Genomic DNA, 20,128 nt, shown 5'->3' with positions numbered 1-20,128 from the left:
TGTTTATCAATGATATTTTTGAAAGTTTTTGTGTCGGTAAGCCCCTTCTATACGCAGATGATCTTAAAGTAGTATATTCATTTTCTCCACATGAGCTGAAAAATATGCAAAATTGCATCAGCAAGGAGCTTAACAAGGTAGCACAGCGGTGCTTAAAATGGCAACTGGAGCTTAATACGGCTAAATGTGGATGGATATGCTTCGGCGATACATCACTCAACCTAAACATTACCATAAATGGAGAAGTGTTATCTAGGTTACATACAGTAGTAGACTTAGGGCTTAGATATTCCCACGACTTGTCGTTTACTGAACATATATTAAAACAGACCTCTAAGTCTCAACGTCTAATAGGTTACATAACTCGAAATCTTTACAACAATGAGTCACGTATTCTAATGTACAAAGTTTTTACTCGACCTCTTCTAGAATTTTGCACGTTTATTCTTAGCAGTGCACTCATAAAGGATAAATTAAGGCTGGAATCAGTACAGAGACGATTTACACTTCGTATTCTTGGAGCTGATTGTACCTTAACTTATAATTGTAGATGTAATAAACTTGGGTTAGACCCTTTATGGAGGAGGAGACTCAAACTAAATCTTATCTTTTTCTTTAAACTACTTCATAAACTATCGTTTACATCCAATCAAGTGATTCAATATGCAGAAACTTCTCATTATGACATCCGTAATTCCTTGGCACTAGTGAAACAAACTCATTCTAAATCATCTCTTTATATGAATTACTTCACCTGTAAATTTTCTAGACTCTGGAATAACCTACCACAATTTATCCGTACGATAAAATCACTCTCATTATTTGTTCGCTGCATCGATGCATACTGCTCCTCTGAAAATGCATTGAATGGTCTAGCACCTGCAAGTGTATCTCATTCCACAATTGATATTTTAAGAACTTTAAATGTTTAGCCATCTTTATTAGTGAATCCCCTAAGTAAAACCACCCACTTGCTGTCAATATGTTAACGCCGTCGCTAGCAAGTTTAACTAATTTGAATAACATAAACAGTATATCACTGTGTCGCATGACACATGCATTTAGGTAGACCTGATTCATATATTTTGGTAATTACTGCTTTGTTGTTCCGCGCTCTGTGTTTTCGTTTTAATTTCTTCAGTTGTAGATAATTATCATTAATTCGATCTGGCACACGAATTGACCTTAATTACTCCGTTAATAAATCAACATGCTGTCCATTTAAGAAATATTAAAAATTCCCGGCTGATGCATTGGATCGCTGTAATATATGTACTACTTAAAAAACTACTGAACTAGTATACTTAAAACTTTCTTTTACCACATGTTTGTTGCGCACGTCTAACGTTACTATTTATATCAAATTGATCATGCCTGTAAGCTGGCGTGAATTCTGTAATTATTATTTTCAGAATATAAATTGTTATTATCATAATCAGCTAGTAATCATTTCTTTACGTCATGTTAGAAAACGAAATCAGTGACATACGATGAAATATAGTTGCCATAAAATATCATACTAAATAATTTTGAACAGGTATTCTATAGAGCATTAAGATAGTGAAACACATAAATATCTTACTCCAATTTCAATAGGGAAGATTTTGTTTATGCTGAAAGTGTACCACTTAATCTAAGTATTTTAATGTCCAATTTTACATTGATACACCACGAGACCGAAACAATTTTATTCACTATTAATGAAGATTATAATTTCCATTTGTATGGCTGGATTTGTCTGTCCAAGAAAAAAAACGCAGAAATATCTTACTGGAAGCACTTTAAAGAAAATACAAAAAAAAACATTTGTAGTGTATTTTTATCAAGCCATTCATCTTTGTTAAATATTTATTGCTAGCCAACATTAAATTTCAGTGAACTTGGTTTTTACTTAGACTAAACCATTATTTTCTTAACAACAAAAAAAAACTGGTAAAAGTTTTTGGGATAAATCAGTTACAAACTTTATGCAACATTTTTGATAGGTCTTAATTATACGGAAATTCATTTTAAACCAACAAAGATATACAATGACTTCATTTTTATCGGAATGGGTTTTGTGGAGATTTTTAGAAATTTCACTGGTTGAAATCGTGAGACAATTGAAGCTAGACCACCATGGAAAATCTGGAAGCACTGGACGGCCGTTTCGTCCTAGTGAGAAGCCGTTACCAGTGGAATTCATCCAGGTCTGTTGTGAGATAGGAACTCATTGAAGCCAACGTTGTACGGTGATGCAACTTCGTGGATTGGTTGAAGTTAGACATTAACACCGTTGGATGCCGGCTCAATGTTCTAGTTTGTTAAGCGCTTGGGGCGAGACTGATAGGTCCTGGGTTCGAATCCCGCGGGGGGTGGGATCGTGGATGCGCACTGCTGAGGAGTCCCATACTAAAGCGAATCAGCCGTTCAGTGCTTCCAGGTTTTCCATGGTGGTTTAGCTTCAATTGACTCATGATTTCAATCAGTGAGACTTCATTTTTATTGGTAAATAATTTTGACTGACCTGAAATAGTACAACTAATCATAGTGTTGTTAGTAAATTCTGTGTAAATAATACTGCCAACCATTGATTTGTATAGTTTATGAGAAAATTACAAGAGTCTTATTAATCTTAATTAGATTTAAGATTTTCAATAGGAAAATGTACTAAGATATTTTGAGTATTTGTTATTAAAATAAAAGAATAAACGTACAACAATTCCTTGATATTTCGTCTTGTGATATAAGTGACAAAGAAAGAAGAAACAACATTAAAACAATAAGATACTAGTTCCTTTAAAAAAAACAATAAAAGTGTCCGGAAAACCTTGAAGAAAAATTTATTCAGAATGTATTTGATCCGAATTTTAACGATCAAATGTTTGACTTTTGGAATTAATCTAAAAAGTCACGCCATTAATATTGTTACCTTTTAAGATGATGTAATATATTTTGCAGTTTAATTTTGAATGTTATTAGAATGTTTACACAAATCACCTTTATAATTGGAACATAAAATAGAATTATCATGTGTATATCAAATAAGTCACCTGGAAACCATTTGGAACAATGTTTTTAGTTGAGATTTAAAAGAAGGTTAGTAGCCGAGGTCACATAACTGTAACATAACAGTAGAGAAAGTCAATCGCTGATCTGCACTAGGAAAGAATCGATAGAGTCTCATTGTTCTGTTTAAATGATTGTACTTTCTTTTCTTCATCTCGTTATTAAGGTTCTAGTGAATTTGGACAGTTTGTGAAATCGGATTATAATGAAATAAATTCATACCCTGGTTCTTTACTTCTACAAAGAGCATCTACGAGTATAACACTTAAACAAAACGAATCAGATCCACGACGACCAGATGAATATTTACTGGAAGGTGACAACAATCTCAGCATCATCAATAACAATAATAATCAAAGCAACAAAGAAATTGAAAGTAACATATCACGCTTCAATGAGTATAAGTCGGTTAAAAGTAATGTGTTAATTTCTAGTAACATGAAATTATCTCCTCAAAAACCTGTAGCAGAACAACAAATTGTAAATGTAAATGAAGCAGAACTAGCTTATGGTATGTGAATTTTCTTTATGTCCTGCTCCTAATTTTCTTTAAAAGTTTTTTTCATTTCTTTGTGTATACTTCAAACTCATTCGTGCATATTTACGTACCACTATTACAACTATTACTGGGAGGTAATAACAGTGAAATCATAAACAAATATGGCCGATATAACAGTCATTATAGTCACAGTTTGAGTTATATTAATGCTAACACAATCGATATAAAAGAAAGAAACAAATGATTTTGAATATTCGTTTGTCTAACAATGTATACAAACCAGGTTTGTGACAAGATATTAAACACAAAAGCAATTAGCAAAACAACATGACAATCGTTTTTTTGAAAATGTAAACTGACTTATTTTTGAAGTGAATGATCGTGAAATATATATTTAGTAAGATTGTTACTTATTAACCCACTGATTGTTCGTTGTCAGTAATGTACACAATGATCAGCTGATAGGCACACTAGATCGATACTACGTGGTTCTTAAGCGGTAGAATTTTTATATCAAAAAGACTGTCACTGTTCCAGCATTTCAGGATCGAAAACTGTATCGAATAAATTTGAGAAAACATTTTTTGACTCCAATCAACTATCATAGTATTCAGGCTTTATCGAAAGAACTTTTACTTGGATTTTGCTTGGACCATTCAAAAAGTGGACATCCCTAAGTAACTTGTCAAAACTGAAGTGTGTAAGTTAATGCGACTCAAAATCAAGTTATTTCAGCATTAAATATAACTAAGAACGTGCTTTTGCATCGTACCATCGAGTACTCCTTCATATTTTCTGATCGACTCTTTTAATATTTGTACTGATGACATGTATATGGATGTCATAGAATATTTCTAGAACAGTACTTTGGTACTTAAGAATTCAACTCAATATTTAACAAAAGGATTTAAATTTGACCTTGACCTCAATATGCCTAACTAATTCCCCGTCACTTGCACCAAAGCGTTCGAACTGCTACTGCATATGTTCTATTAGATCAAGTAAATAGTGAATTGCTATACATTTTTCATCTTATATATTTCTTCAGATGTAATCATTTTCTATCAGTAAACTTAGTCATGAATTGCATACTTGCGTAATGCTTGAATACTACGATACAAAGTGGGAAAACAACAAAAGGCTGTCAACTAATGATAAGAACAGTAAATTTTATTCTTAAGTATATGTATTTTTGAATGATGAAAAAACTATATTAGATCTCACTAGTTTATCATCTTCAGTGTCAAACAGTTACAATATGTTTCTATATTCATGTTTATTGCTTCATATTTTAGAACAACATAAACGAATGAATCCTAGACAGAAAACCATGCGTTCTAATCAGAAAAGTCCAGGATTTCTTACTGAAGATTATCCACAAACATCCTTTACTGGCGATTATGGCTATGAAAGTGAACCGAAATCATTTACTTGTACAGATGAAGTAAAATCTCAAAAATTATTTCCAGGTTATAATCCAAAATCATTTTCATCAGGTATGTTTATTTAAAAATGGTTTCAATTTATGGTTATATGAGACGTAATAATTGAAAAAATACCACTTTGTAGGATCAGTACTGAAAACTATTTTGGAACAGTGAAATCAGACTTACTTTTTTTTCAAATTAATTTATAGTTGTCATTACAAAATAAGGAAATCAAAAGAGAACAATATGAAATACAAGATATTTGATTGTTAAAATGTTTTATGATTCTTTATTTGATTTAGTTTCATCATTAACTGAAGGGTTCACCTATTCTCACTGGAAGCAGAAAGCTCTAAATGAATATTCACTTGGTGTTGTTTACTTGTATCTTCCAATTTTTATTTAGGACTGCAATTGATTAGTCTCTTTTTGGCACATGTGCATCCTGTGCGGACGGCCTCGATATTGCCTGAAGTCACAAGCTTTATAAGTCCTAAATAAAAATGGGAAGATACAATTAAACAACACCAAGTGAATATAACTTCACCCCATTGCACAAGCAGGTGGCCATCAGGAATCAGTAGCTAAGTGCATAAAGTAACAGCGTTTGAAACGAACGGTACTAGGTTCGAGTCCCGGAGTGAACATTGATTCCGGGATACGGGTACATCCAGATGGTGAGTCCCAAGTACAAAGAGACGAGCGTCCTGGATTCCACTGCTAGTCATTACCCATCTTTGATTTAAATGAATAGTTGTAAGGTGTAAGGTTTTTATGATAATCTTGTTTTCATTTTTCTTAATACGACAATTGTTAAAGATGGATAAGTGGATAAAATTTCAGCATTGTAACAGACTCTCAATTCATATCATCTACAACATTTTCTGATGTCTTTCTTATCCATGATCTTTCAATTGTTATAGTTGCATTTTTTTACATCCATTCATATCAATGTACAAAGTAATAAAATAATAAACAGCATTCAATGATATTAATTTAAAATAAACCAGTGATTTCAAACATGAATTCAGTTCTTTTATTGGTCAATTCATCCACAATTGTGCATAATAACTGACACATCATTTTTATAATGATAACCTTTAATGTGCCGGTCAGTAATAGTAACAATTTATCAAACAAATTAATAATGAGTTATGATAAACTAAACAATATTTCTATGAACAGATCAAATTCAGTTTAATAATTATTAAAATGAGCAGAATAATTTAATCAGAAAGAGCACGGAAAGAAAAATAAGTAGATTGAATAACATGGTTTTCACAAGATTTAGAGATCTAATTTCATTACAAGGACATGTTTAATATATAAATGGGTGTTTCCAATTTATAACAGTATCAGCTAATATTTGTATAACTGATTGAGTCATACAATTAAATGTCAGAATTCCAATTAGATATTACACATGTCCACAGACTTTATAAACAAAGATGGGTAGTGGCTAGTAGTGGAATCCAGGACGGATGTTTCATCCCCTTTTGGACTCGTCATCTGGATGTACTTGCATCACAAAGTTGACTTTCACTCCGGGGCTCGAACTAAGTACCGTTCATCTCGGACGACATCACGCGTCCTGGATTCCGCTGCTAGCCACCACCCATATTTGCTTATAATGCTTATGACTTTAGACAATGTCAAGGCAATTCGTACAGGGTGCACATATGCCAATAAGAGACTGATTAATTGAAGTCCCAAACATCACTGGTAAGATTAAAAAACCAATACAAAATTAATATTTACAGACTTGAATGATTCAAATGTGAAAATCAACGAAACATTCCAATATCTTAAATGCAACAACGAAAGTATTTCATGAAACCAAATTTCGTATACTTGTTTTTAGTTACTATTCAATAGAATAAATGTAACTAATTTCTATACATACTCGTCCAAATCTGAACGAAGAGCTTGATAGAGTTTAAGTGCATTACTATAGACATTAGATAAAAAATTATAGCCTAAATCAAATTACCAATTAAAGAACACTTGCAATTATATTCAGTCAAAGCAAAACAAAATATGATGGTTAATTGCTTCAAATATTTATATTTAATGCTGTTTATTGATTGAATTGTTCAGATGATCTTAGATCTTTTAAAATGACAATTTGATCACTAAACTAAGTGACTTAATATTATTAACATTTGGAATAACCTACATACTCTTTAGTGTTTATCAATCTTTATTCTGATGATTGTTAGTTGTTGTTTGTTTTTTCTTTCATGGTAATAATTGATACATTCAACAAGTATGAACGTATATAGTTCATGTATAAGAAAATGTTTATTTTATTTACTCTTATTTCATTCTGTAGCAATAAGAAATTCCCGTGAAAAAATGAATGCATCCAATCGAATGAAGATGATGTCAATGGAAGAAACTGAAGATGATGATGCTGAAGGAGTTAATAATAATAATAATAACTATTATATACAAGAAAATGATAATTATCAAGGACAAAATACTTATAATACAAGTTATTTACGTTGGAATAGTTCAAATCCAACAATCTCACAAAAATATGCTTATAATTTAAGTTCAGCAAGTCGTAAACCATGTTATAATGATGTAATGTCACAGTGTCCTACACAAACAACAAACTTAGAAGATACAGCAAAAAAGAGTAAGTTATGTATGATTTGCATATTGTATTTATAAGACAGTTTTATAATAATTTCAATTTCGAAATAAGGACACATTAGTAATCAGTTAGAAGACCCGTTTATCCATATATTTAAATTACTGACCTATTTATTCATTCTAAAATAAATGGTAACCAATTATATCATTCTTTTAAAGCCATCGATATCACTGAGCGACAAGTTTGAAGAGTGCAGAACAGTGAGACATGAAAAATTGTGCATTTAACACAAATTAGGTATAAATAATAAATCTAAGCTACAGTTGTTCTACTGTTATTTGATGCTGAAAATCAAATATTAACTGAATAATTATGAATATGGGGAAGAAAATATGAAAATCAATCTAAATGGCCTAATAAATGATAGTGTATTGTGAAGTTGAATACAGTCATCCTATGTTAATCATATTTTATTGAGATCATAAATCGGTCAACGTCAGATCACGATTGAAAACCTGGAAGCAATGGACGGCCGTTTCTTTCTAGTATGGAACTCTTTAATGATGGTAATTCATTGATCAGTTTATGATCTTAATAAAAACACTACAATTTTCACAACCACACACTGATAATTATCGTGTGATCACTAATGACTAACCTTGAGAGATAGTTCTCGGAGTTCCAGTGCAAAGCCGTGACCAATGGATTTCAACCGTGTAAAGTGAAGCAGTTACCCACCGAAGACAATAGAAGATGGTCCCATAATATCGTGGGTTGGTTGAAGTTAGACAATGATACTGTTAGATGCCGTCTCAGTGGTCTAGAGGTTGAGCGTTCACACGTGATCAGAAGTCCTAAGTTTGAGTCCCGAATGCGTGATTGTGAATGCTCATTTCTGAAAAGTTGGACACTAGAACGAAACAGCCGTTCAGCGCTTCTAGGTTTTCAATTGTGATCTAACATTGATCGATTCATGATCTCAATGAAATATGATCAACATGGGTTGAGAGAGATCATTAGGAAATATTCGAAGATTAAGATACTTCCACAATATTGTTATACAATGAATATAATAATTATAACATTTAGAAGCGTCACGTTGAAGCTTTTTATGAAATTGTCTAAATCTCAGTCTATTCCTCAATATAACGTTTACATTAAATAGGAAAGAGAAATGAGTCATCACATATTATCTAACTTTATAGTTATTTCAATTAATTAAACTCAAAAAGCCAATCACGTAATAATGAATGTCCATAAAAGAACAGAAAAGTAGTCTGCTAAAGTAGCGGACGGCAATCATACTTCTGTGTTTTCATGTGTGAAATAATTTGTCTTATTATTACGGTGGTAGTTAGTTGTTAATTATAGGCTGTTTGCTTATTGTTAAGATTTATATCTGAGTAACAGTAAATACACAGAAACCTCTGAAATTGATTAAGTGAATTGGTTGAATTTAGGCATTAACACTGTTGGATGCCCACTCAGCAGGCTGAAGGTTAAGAGCCAGCGCTCAAGACCGAAGGTCCTGGTTTCGAATCCCGCGCACTGCTGAGGAGTACTATACTAAAACGAAACAGCAGTCCAGTGCGTCCTGATTTTCCATGGTGGGCTAGCTTTAATCGACTAATGAATTCAATTATTAATATAGAATTATGGGAATAATTTACAGCGGATAAGGAGACTTAAAATATAGTGAATTAATTTCATTAATTAAACGTTCCTTTTTTCGCCTTATTTGAACCTATAGTTTACGTTATTCGAAGTAAATCATCAAATAAATAAGATAGGAGAATGACAATTAAAAAATGTTCAAATATATTATCAAAAATGGTAACGATTACCATATTCTAGATTAGGTCAACAATTGTTAGTGAACAATAATAATTAAATTCGATTGTCATCAGGCATTATGACGTTTAAGGAAATCATATATTTTCAACCAATATTGACATCTGATCTGATGTCTTACTAAAAGAATAGAAAAATTGTGCTGAAAGGATACTATAAAGAAGGAGATGGAGTTTAACAGTAATATACTGACGGAAAAATGCTACCTGAAAGCTTTTAAAAAAAGTATTTGTTTACAAGGGAGATATGAGCCGCTCAAAAGAAACCTCTATTCTTGAAACTTTAATTCAACTTGGATGTGGCTAACAAAGTCCTGCATGATAGATTGGTGGGAGCATCTTAAGGGAAATTTTATACAACTTATCTTAGATCAGCAGTTTCTAAAATACCGATGATGTTTACTCAAACAAAGGATAATTTGCCGGAGTCGGACTCTTTGAGAAGTATCTACAACATTAGCTGCTGAGATAGCTATACTTGGATTACTAACAAGTAACTTAACCAACGAATGAGTTAATATCTCTTTACTTAGTTTGTAAAAGATCAGGTAAAACAATAAGCAATTCCAAATTGGCACATTTAGTCGTATGGTAAAAAACCCAAAACGTTTCAATCGATCTAACGTTTACCTTCGTCATTTCCAAATGTGCTTTGACCCGGTTTCTTATATACAGCAGAAGCTATAGGGATTTCGACCTTAGTAAATGTCTTCTCAGGAGATTCGTTTCACCTCTGTCCCTTCCTTGACCGGATATGTCTTAATAAACGACTTTATTAATTTCTCACATCAGGTATTTGCATGTCATTTTCCATCTTTTCCCATTTATATTCTTCATTATCTAATTATTTACATACTTCTTACTACTCGACTTAATAAGGTTATGTGATTATTATTTTAAAGTCTATTTATCCAAGTTTGAGCTAATTCCAAAGTTGAACTGCTGATCGGAACTTTTATTGTTTTATTACTATTATCAATAAAATAGACCAACTTCTCACTGTCAATTTTTTTATTTTTCACCCAATTACATTTAGTTGCATAATCTATTTCATAGTCATTATTGACTCATAAATTAGCCTAGTTTCATATTTTTCTATACCTGCATAAATATCAATGCATATCAGAGTGAAGCATGATAACAGACTAACTGGAAACAATATTGTTCGCTGATGTATTGTTCTTAATTTAGATTTCCAAAGAGCTGGAAATGTTTCCAATCACTTGTGATCTATTGTTGTCGGATACACATATTTTATCAATTTAAATATCTTCTTTTTATTAAACATCAGTTCAGGAAGTGATATCATCTAGATAACTAATATATAATTACTAGTTTTCATGGCGTTAAGCATCTTTCCTTCAATTTCGTAAACTTTTTTTATTGAATTAGAGATATTTATCCTCATGACTTGTTCTACCTTGATAATCTGTTACTCTTCTTATAACTTTCAACTAAATTTTGAAAATGCTACATCATCAATAAAATTGAAACCGTTTAATTCTAATTAATTCATGTTAAATAAATTGAGCTATCTTCATAAGTCTCTATTTTATATATATCAGTTTTAAGGTTTTAACAACTCTAGTTCAGCTGTATACACGTTCATATAGGAATATTTATGAGAATAATAAATTATATAAATAAACAAACCATGTAAATTACAATATTCATTGATTTATAGTTGTTATGTCTTGTCGTTTGAATGCTACTTGTTATATCTGGTCCTCGCTGATTATTAAGTTGGAAACGCTTATCACTTATACTCGGAACAAGGGACCTCCGCAATTCCCACGACGCGAAAATAAGAACACAAGGACTGGTATAAGTGAAGATTTATTGACCCCAAAACACAATTACGATGACCAGATATAACAAGTAGCATTCAAACGACAAGATATAACAATTGGCGACAGGGTGAAAAAAAATTCTGAACCCTCAATCTTCAAAAAAAAGGAGAGGTGATATGCAGGAACGAAAAGCCAAAGTTTTATTTAATAATTATGAGCTTTGTTCAACATTACTTCCGTTTTGATTAAATGTAATGTTGAATAAAACTCATAATGAGTAAATCAATCTAAAAGTGACTTTCCTTTCCATCATATCAATGATTATCTAGAATATTCAGATTTGATTGTAACTTCTTAAGTTAATTTTTTGCTAATTAGCAATAATCATTTTCATTTTCAAAAAAAAAAGAAAAATACAAAAAAAACAATCGATTGGTTACCATGGTATGACGACTCATCATCATATTTTTTTTAATATTATCTTTTGTTGCTAACATTACTAAGAAACTTCATCTACAATGAACTAATATTTATCCATACAAATTATGTTTATTATTATTTCTTTTGTTACTAAACATGATTCAAAATAGATAAATATTTAATCAATATATTGATTTATTGAAAAAAAAGCATTTTAATTGACAGTTTTAATTAGTTTAAGTTGAAATGAATTAATTTAAATAAAAACAAAATATACTACTTTTGATTAAGGTAATTTCGTATTATTTTATGATTAATTTATAAACGAATTAATTTTAACTGATTGATAGTATTATGGAATTTAAGAAAAATCTATTGAAAATATAATTAATTCATTGGATCAAATTGAATAATTTATTGAACACTTACTTACTTACTTACGCCGATTACTCCTCGTGAACGAGCATAGGCCGCTCACCAGCATTCTTCATCCAACCCTGTCCTGGGCAATCCTTTCCAGCTCCTTTCAGTTTTTACTCATCCTTTTCATATCTGCTTCTATTTACCGACGTAATGTGTTCTTTGGCCTTCCTCTTTTCCGCTTTCCTTCAGAATTCCAAGTTAGGGCTTGCCTTGTGATGCAGTTTGATGATTTGAGTAATGTATGTCCTATCCATAGAACAGGTTTTATAAAAAATTTATTGATTTATTAAAAATAAAAAAAGAAGAATGAAGATCTTTTAGTAAAGAAGGTTTTTTTCTTTGTTGGGGACGTTAGATCCCCAAAACTCATATTTTGTAATTTTATCTTTGTTGAGCTTATATGCAGATGTATGCTTGGGCATTTCCTATCACCCACGCACATGGTCGATTGACGAACTTATCGATTAAATGTTTAAAAACTTCCATGGCAATATCGATTATATATATTTGCATAAATACGCTTGATTTGTTTGCTTGAGGAATCTGGTATCTTCTGGTTGTCTGCAGAATATACTTTCTACATCTTACCAAGACTTCTGGATCGAGTTAGCTGATTCAGGGACAACGGACCAGTATAGCTTATCGAGTCTCTGAATCCTTGATTCTTCTTTCCGTTCCGAGTAAGACGAATCAGTAGTAGCATTCAAGTTTAACGAACATAACATTCTTGTTGATGAGATCATTTTCTAAAGTTATACAATCATTTTTATAGATAACTTTTTTATATGTAATAGTCTATAATAAAAACGAAAAAAGTTCTAAAAAATTATCAATAATAGTTGAACTTATTCATGTAGAGGTCAATGAAAATGAAATACTGTTTGATAAATAGTGAAGATCATTGAAAACTTCAAGGATTTAGTATAGTAATTTACAAATAGAAAGATGATATTTCAATGTAGTTAAAGTTTCCAAGTATTGAATAAAAGGGGATTGCATCATTTAGTGGAGTAATCAAGTGCTTAAATTATGTTGTCAGTTTGGAAGTAATAATTAGTCATTAAAATTTCTAAAATTTGGAGGTGTGCTAAGATCATGGGTGAATAAGGCATTAAGCATGATTCATCTGTACACAGAGTTCAAGTTTGAAATACTGAATTATTATAGTCTCTACTGGGCATAAATCCTTTATCCATACATTTTTCCGGTTAGTTCTTTTCAATTTGAACTTGTTGCTTTTGAGTGAATATTCATGTGGTGATATGTGACCCAAATTGACCATGTGTTCGAGAGCTGAACTGTAGAGTGATTTGTATACTCCTTTAGATAGCCAGGCAGAAATTATATCGTCGAAAATAACATTTTCTTCGCTGAAAATTCTTTATTCCTAATAAGAATAGTTATAAGGTCCTCATTCAAGATAATACATGACCTTCCAATGAGTGAGCATAACACCTTTTTCCAACTATTACACACGGATATAGAGAATTTGATCCGAACGGGAAGTGAAACATAAGGAAATATAGATTTATCTAATATCGAAAATAGATAATAGATTTCATTATACTTCTGCATACAGATTTTACTTACAATGATTAAAATAACATTTTACATAATCTTCATATAAATAGCACATACCGCAGTTTACAAATGTGATAATGTAAGAAGGTCACAATCAACAAACATCACTGATATAATTTATTCTTAAATCAAGCAATTCTGTAACATTAAGCAGATATTTTGTGAGTAATCAGTCAGATATCATTACATAATGCTGCTAATAACAATTTATTAATCAAAAAAGCCTTAAGTGAAGTGAACATATAAATGAAAATATAGGCACAAAGTGATGTTAAACAACGACATTTTAAAACCAATAACCTAAATAACTCATCTGTTTCATATTAATTAGTTATTTGGTTTACCTACAGACAACATCAGAAAAACAAAACAAAATAAATTTGTAAATAAGTGTTTCTTAGTTAAATTCTTCTTAAACAGAATTACTTCAAACATTGTTTTCATTGAAGACTATCTGAATTATTTCAATGTAGTAAACATTTTTACACATCAGTGTTAGCCTAATTCATTATCACGCAAATGCATTCAGTAGACATAAACAAAAGATCATTTGGTGCTACTATTATTGACATTCATAAAATGGCCATTTTTTATTACATAATATTCATAATTAACTCAAGCTTCACCATATTATACCTTGAAGCTGTTCATTAATTTTCGTTTAGCAAAAAGCGGTTTGCTAAAACGTAATTTTGTCAGGCAGAAGAGAACATATAGCGTAGTAATGAAATTTAAGAAATCACCAACCAGTTAATTGTGTTTACACAAAATTCCGTAATGATTCAATTCTTTTTCAGTCGCGTTTATTAGTGTTTCTTATCTGTTTGTTCATTTTCTTCATTCAGCTTTATTCTTCAGTACTGGCGAGAAGACAAAATAATATTTAAATTCACTTGGTATTGTTTGGCTTGTATCTTCCCATTGGGGTTTAAGACTGCAATTGATCAGTTTGTTATTGGCATGTGTCCATATTGTGCGTATGCCTCGATATTGCCTGAAGTCACAAGCTTTTTGTAGGCAATGATGGATAGTGGCTAGCAGTGGAATCCAGGACGTGCGTTTCGTCCTATTTAGGACTCGTCAGCTGGATGTACATGCATCTCAGAGTTGATGTTCACTCTGAGACTCGAACCCAGTGCCATTAGCTTTAAACGACATCACGTTATCCGCTTCGCTACTGACTCCTGATAGCCACTTGCTTGTGCAGTGGGGTGAATTTAAATTCACTCGGTATTGTTTGGCTTGTATCTTCCCAACTCTGAGATGCAGGTATATCCTGCTGACGAGTCCCAAATAGAACGAAACGCGCGTCCTGGATTCCACTGCTAGGCACTATCCATCATTGCTTACAAAATAATATTTAGTTTTGAATAATAGGTTTTTTTAAAATACTCTATATGAATAGCGCACACACTGATATTCAAACTAATATATGAAATAAAATTACTTAACATACTAGTGGGGCTCTTATACTAACGGATTAAGCAAATAATACGAAACACATGTCCAGGATTTCCGAGTTTTCTGGGTTAGTTTAGACCAATTGAATTCATGATTTTAAGGTCAAAACTATTCGTCTATTGCAGCGATAATTCAATTGTTGAAATGATAATTAACAGGATAATAAAATACATCACTTATTCTATTTTAAATTTTCAAACAATAAAGCTCATATAATTACTGGAAACAATAAAACAGAACATATCGTGCCGAGTGCCATTTTTTCACATGAACATACATTCACATCCAGGAGATAAAAGTTATTGGTATTTCCAATCAGCAATCTGATAAATATTAAATAAGTTCAGGCATTCAACATTAGAAACATTACCAGTCATTTATATACTACTGAGTCGCAAGGTAACTGGTTCAGTTAAGATGTTCTTTCTATCAACACAGCAAGTGTATAAAAATCAGCGTTTCTCACCATATCAAAGAGTATAAATATATTTTCAACTAAATAATTTCTACAACACGAATACGTAGTTTAAAATATAAAAAGATTTCACATAAATTCAGCTGCGATTCAACATTTACAAATAGAAATTGACAACACTAGAAACTTTGAGAGTGAAAGAAGCTAAAATGTCGACTGAAAAGTACATTTGTTAGACGAAATTAACTTTTCAAACAATTTGTTGTTTCCTTGACTTTTTAAATATTGATTGCGCAACAAATTGCTTTAAAATATTACATTTTTACATGTATTCAACATTTAGTTAAAAAAATTTATTACTGCGAATATAAAAATAGCTTATGCAAACATTTGGAATACATATCGTTCAACAGTTCAGCCATTGGATATCCTCATTTAAATATTTATTCCCTAGTTATATATCTATCATTTACAAAACTGGTTTAAATTTGTCACATTTAAAAATATATTTATTATAAAATAGTACATGTACCTCATTTGTTTTATATTTCGAAAAAAGTACAGCTTTATAAGCAAAGATGTATAATGGCTGGCAGTGGAGTCCAGGACTCGCGTTTCGTCCTATTTGGGACTCGCCTACTGGATGTACCTGCATCTCAGAGTTGAGGTTCACCCTGGGACTCGAACCCTGTATCGTTCGCTTCAAACGCTATTGCGTTATTCATTTGGCCAGTGAAAAAATACGAGCAAACAATAACAAGTAAATCTAAACTTCACCCCATTGCACAATTAGGTGGCTATCAGGACTCAATAGCGAAGTAGATAACGTGATGGCGTTTGAAGTGAATGTTACTTAGTCCGAGTCCATGAATGAACATAAACTCTGAGATGCAGGTACATCCAGTTGACAAGAACTAAATAGGACGAAACGCGTTTCCTGGATTCAACTGCCAGCAACTATCGATCTTTGCTTATAAAGCTTGTGACTTCAGGCAATATCGAGGCATACGCACAATATGGACACATGCCAATAACAAACTGATCAATTGCTGTCCTAAATAACTATGTTGAGATACAAGCAGACAACACTAAGTGAATTTACAAGTATAGCTATTTTTAACAACCTTCAAAATAATATTGAAAACATTAAATATTTTAATTTTTATAGCCAAATCATAAATACATGAATTGAACCATATCTTTCCTCCTTTTTGACCTAGATGATATACTATCAACAAGATCATATTTGTTCTATTTTGGAATGAATACTTGTTTTTTCCTCTGTACTATTTGGCAGAGGTTATATATTCGTTTTCAGTACTCAATAGATGTGTAGAATCCAGCATTTTCAAGCGTATTTTTGTTCATCTGGTGTTTTACTGTTTAATATCACTATAATTTTCACTAGGAATTCAATTTCGAGCCTACATTTTAACTTCATTTGTATTTTTCATTCGGCCTGTTAGAATGCGCTACACTGAAGTGTTCACTGTAATTTCAGATGCTTGAGATGAAATATTCAATAAAATAATTATACCTTTATGCTCAGTGACAACCTATTTAATCGACGGAAAAATTGCCAAAAACTGCTAGAAATTGCACACTTATTAAATATTAAACAAGGGATGGATAATCTTATGTTACTAGTTAAATTTGTGTTGATTTGGTTTAATTACTTATTTTATTATCTGTAGAAATGTCATTGTGGCAAGAAACGTCAAGAATCTGATATTCCATCTCATTGAGATATTACAAATATATAACACATCACTTGGTTCACATAATTTCAGCAAAATATTGATTAACTGAAGTGGCTAGCATGTAAATAGAAATGTAGTCACTATACCACTGGATCTGAATGATTATCTTTTATAATTTGAAAAGACTCAACATTGTTGAGGACAATGAAGCGAGACTGTAATTTATAGACGAGTCAATCAGGTATAAGATAGCATGTATTGAATTTTGGTGCTAAATTCACTCATCCATTTAGCTAAATAGCGTTTTAGCATTATAGCTGATGTCAGTTCGTGATGAAAAACTTAAATCTAATTCCCAACCTTAACCATCAATTGTAAATCATAATTCTAATTCCTCACATTGGTTTATAACCCTCATTCGGTCCTAGTTATTACTAGACACTCTCGAAGTCACTTTAGCGTCGCTCATAGATCGTTCATAAATTATAGTCTTATCGACAATGAAAACGTTAGAATATGGTTTCATAAATATCAATACTCTTTTCATAATCACCATAAATGTTTAGAACATTTATACACAAAGCTTAATATTCATTATATAGTTAAAATTTAGAATGGAAACATTTTCATTCATTTAGGTAATTTTCATTATGATATATAATTCATCCCAATCGTTTCAGGCTTAATGGTTCATAATTATTCTCCAGTTGGTCAGTTATTTATCATGAAAATTCTTTTCTAACCATTCACAAATATCTTTTTCTTCTACAAAATATATCGAACAAATAAAAACTGAATTACATGAGAATGTTTATATTGTATTGAAGGTAATTTATTAAATCATGTGACTAGTTAAGAAAACCAAGTTTTTATTTTTTGAAAAAAAAACAGAACATTGATATATATTGATCAAGGCGTGATAAGATCAAATGTTGTTGTAAATAAACATTTTGATCTGATCTCTTTTCCGTTTTAAGAGTTTAGCAAGCAATATACATTTAAAACAATATAGTTTGAATTTTGAATTTATGATGTTTATTTTCCAAATAATCATAGAATAAATATTGTGCTACTGATATGTTTTAATTTCAAGAAGTAGTATGTGTAAATCGGAACAAAAAGATACAGTTAACTGGGATTGTGAGATATACTGACTTTTGATATGAGATTTTGTAAGGCATAAGTCTTCAATAAATAATTTGGTTATGTTAGTTTTTAGCTGAACCTATGTACTAAAGTTGTCAATATAAAATCAGCAGTTTAAACATAATATAGAAAGATGAAACAACCAGAATCTTTCGAGGCTACTTTCGAGTATTATGTATAGAATTCAAACAAAAAAATAAATAAATGCTTTGTATCATACATCACACGAACATCACAATAGAATTACTTTGTACAGAGTAAGGAACGCTTAGAATGATAAGGAAAACTTCATTTCGTAATCATAGACTGAAAACGTTTGCGTTAAACGTATAAAATGATGAATTTTATATAGACTTTTAGTAATATATGAATCAATATTACATGGTTTTTGTGGATATTAATTACAATGGCTAAGATCATGAGTCATGCAACGGTGTTAATGTCTAACTTCATATAATCCACAAAATTGAGCAACACATCTACAATTGTCTTCAGTGAGTTACTAACTCACAACAGACCTGGTTGAACTCCACTGGTCACTACTTCTCACTAGAACTCCAGGAAATACCTCTTGAAGCCAGTCACTAGTGAGCATATGTTGATTAATATCAGATGGGTTTTGTGGATGTGTCGCTCAATTTCGTGAAGTTAGACATTAACACCGTTGGATGCCGGCTCAGTGGTCTAGTGGTTGAGTGCTCGCGCGCGAAACCCAGTAGGTTCTGGGTTCGAATCTCGCAGGAGACGAGGCCGTGGATGAGCACTGCTGAGGAGTTTTACAATAGGCCGAAACGGCCGTCCAGTGCTTCCAGGTTTTCCATGGTGGTCTAGCTTCAACTGACTCATGGTCTTATACATTGAAATTAATATATGAATCAATTAGATTTTCCTACCAATTTACTTTGGTCATAGTAAACTCTTTAAAAATAACTATTTTCACTAATAGTTCACTGAATAATAATAATAAGCTATTTGGTGAAGTGAACATGTTAAAATAGATAACAATGTGTATTTATGACTTCTGATTTTTTTAGACAACTTAAATATGACCTTGTAAGCAGTGGATTCTTCCATTCATTTATTTATAACTATAATAATCTGAAAAACTACATGTAGGCTGTTCTTTCGCAACAAAAACAATGTGGTTAGACAATGATTTACAGAATATTAAGATGAAAATGTTAATAGTTAACCTTGGAAAAATAATATACTGCTTAAAACTACTATACGCTAACAGATTTCAATAGTTCTGATGTAAAACACTTGTTTTATCCAGATTCTTTATTGATTGCCTGAAAAATAACTTTAGAATCAAAAAGGCATATTTTAAATCGATCGATGGTGTGCTATACTTTCAATTCGGCGGTAATATACATTTCTCCTGAACTAAATTTAATAATCACGAGGCTTCATGTTTTTCACACTTTTAATTAATAAATATCTTCAAGCTGAAATTCATTGATATGTTCTCAGAGGTTAGATTTATCTAATCTAATTAAAATATGTCTCTAAGTGACACTTCAGTACTAAATGTCCAAGTAACTTAACCTTACACCTTACAATCATTCGGTTTAATGTTTAAGAAGTGGTTGTATAAAATCACATTTCTTAGTGACTATGTTTATTAACCAAATAACATAATATGAACATAAGTTTATTGAAGTATTGTTCATTCATTCACTGACAGAGAAATAAATTCATATTGTGGGAAAAAACAACATACTAAGCGTTATCAACTGGCCTTTATTACTGTTATGGTTATTCATATT

The 20,128-nt window shown here is 31.3% G+C and overlaps 1 protein-coding gene across 1 annotated transcript in view; it reads left to right on the top strand.

The window, feature by feature from the left end:
• Positions 1-20,128, top strand: part of MS3_00009924 (uncharacterized protein) — a 111,728-nt gene that overhangs the window by 52,701 nt on the left and 38,899 nt on the right. Inside the window, exons 5-7 of the mRNA XM_051218330.1 lie at positions 3,215-3,559; positions 4,843-5,043; positions 7,307-7,615. Coding sequence (XP_051074182.1) covers positions 3,215-3,559; positions 4,843-5,043; positions 7,307-7,615 — 855 coding nt within the window. The remainder of the gene's footprint in view (positions 1-3,214; positions 3,560-4,842; positions 5,044-7,306; positions 7,616-20,128) is intronic.

Source organism: Schistosoma haematobium, chromosome 1 (assembly GCF_000699445.3).
Source record: "Schistosoma haematobium chromosome 1, whole genome shotgun sequence".
In the NCBI taxonomy this organism is placed as follows: Eukaryota; Metazoa; Platyhelminthes; class Trematoda; order Strigeidida; family Schistosomatidae; genus Schistosoma; species Schistosoma haematobium.
Note: the sequence above shows the minus strand (reverse complement) of the source record. Positions and strands in the feature narration are given on the sequence as shown.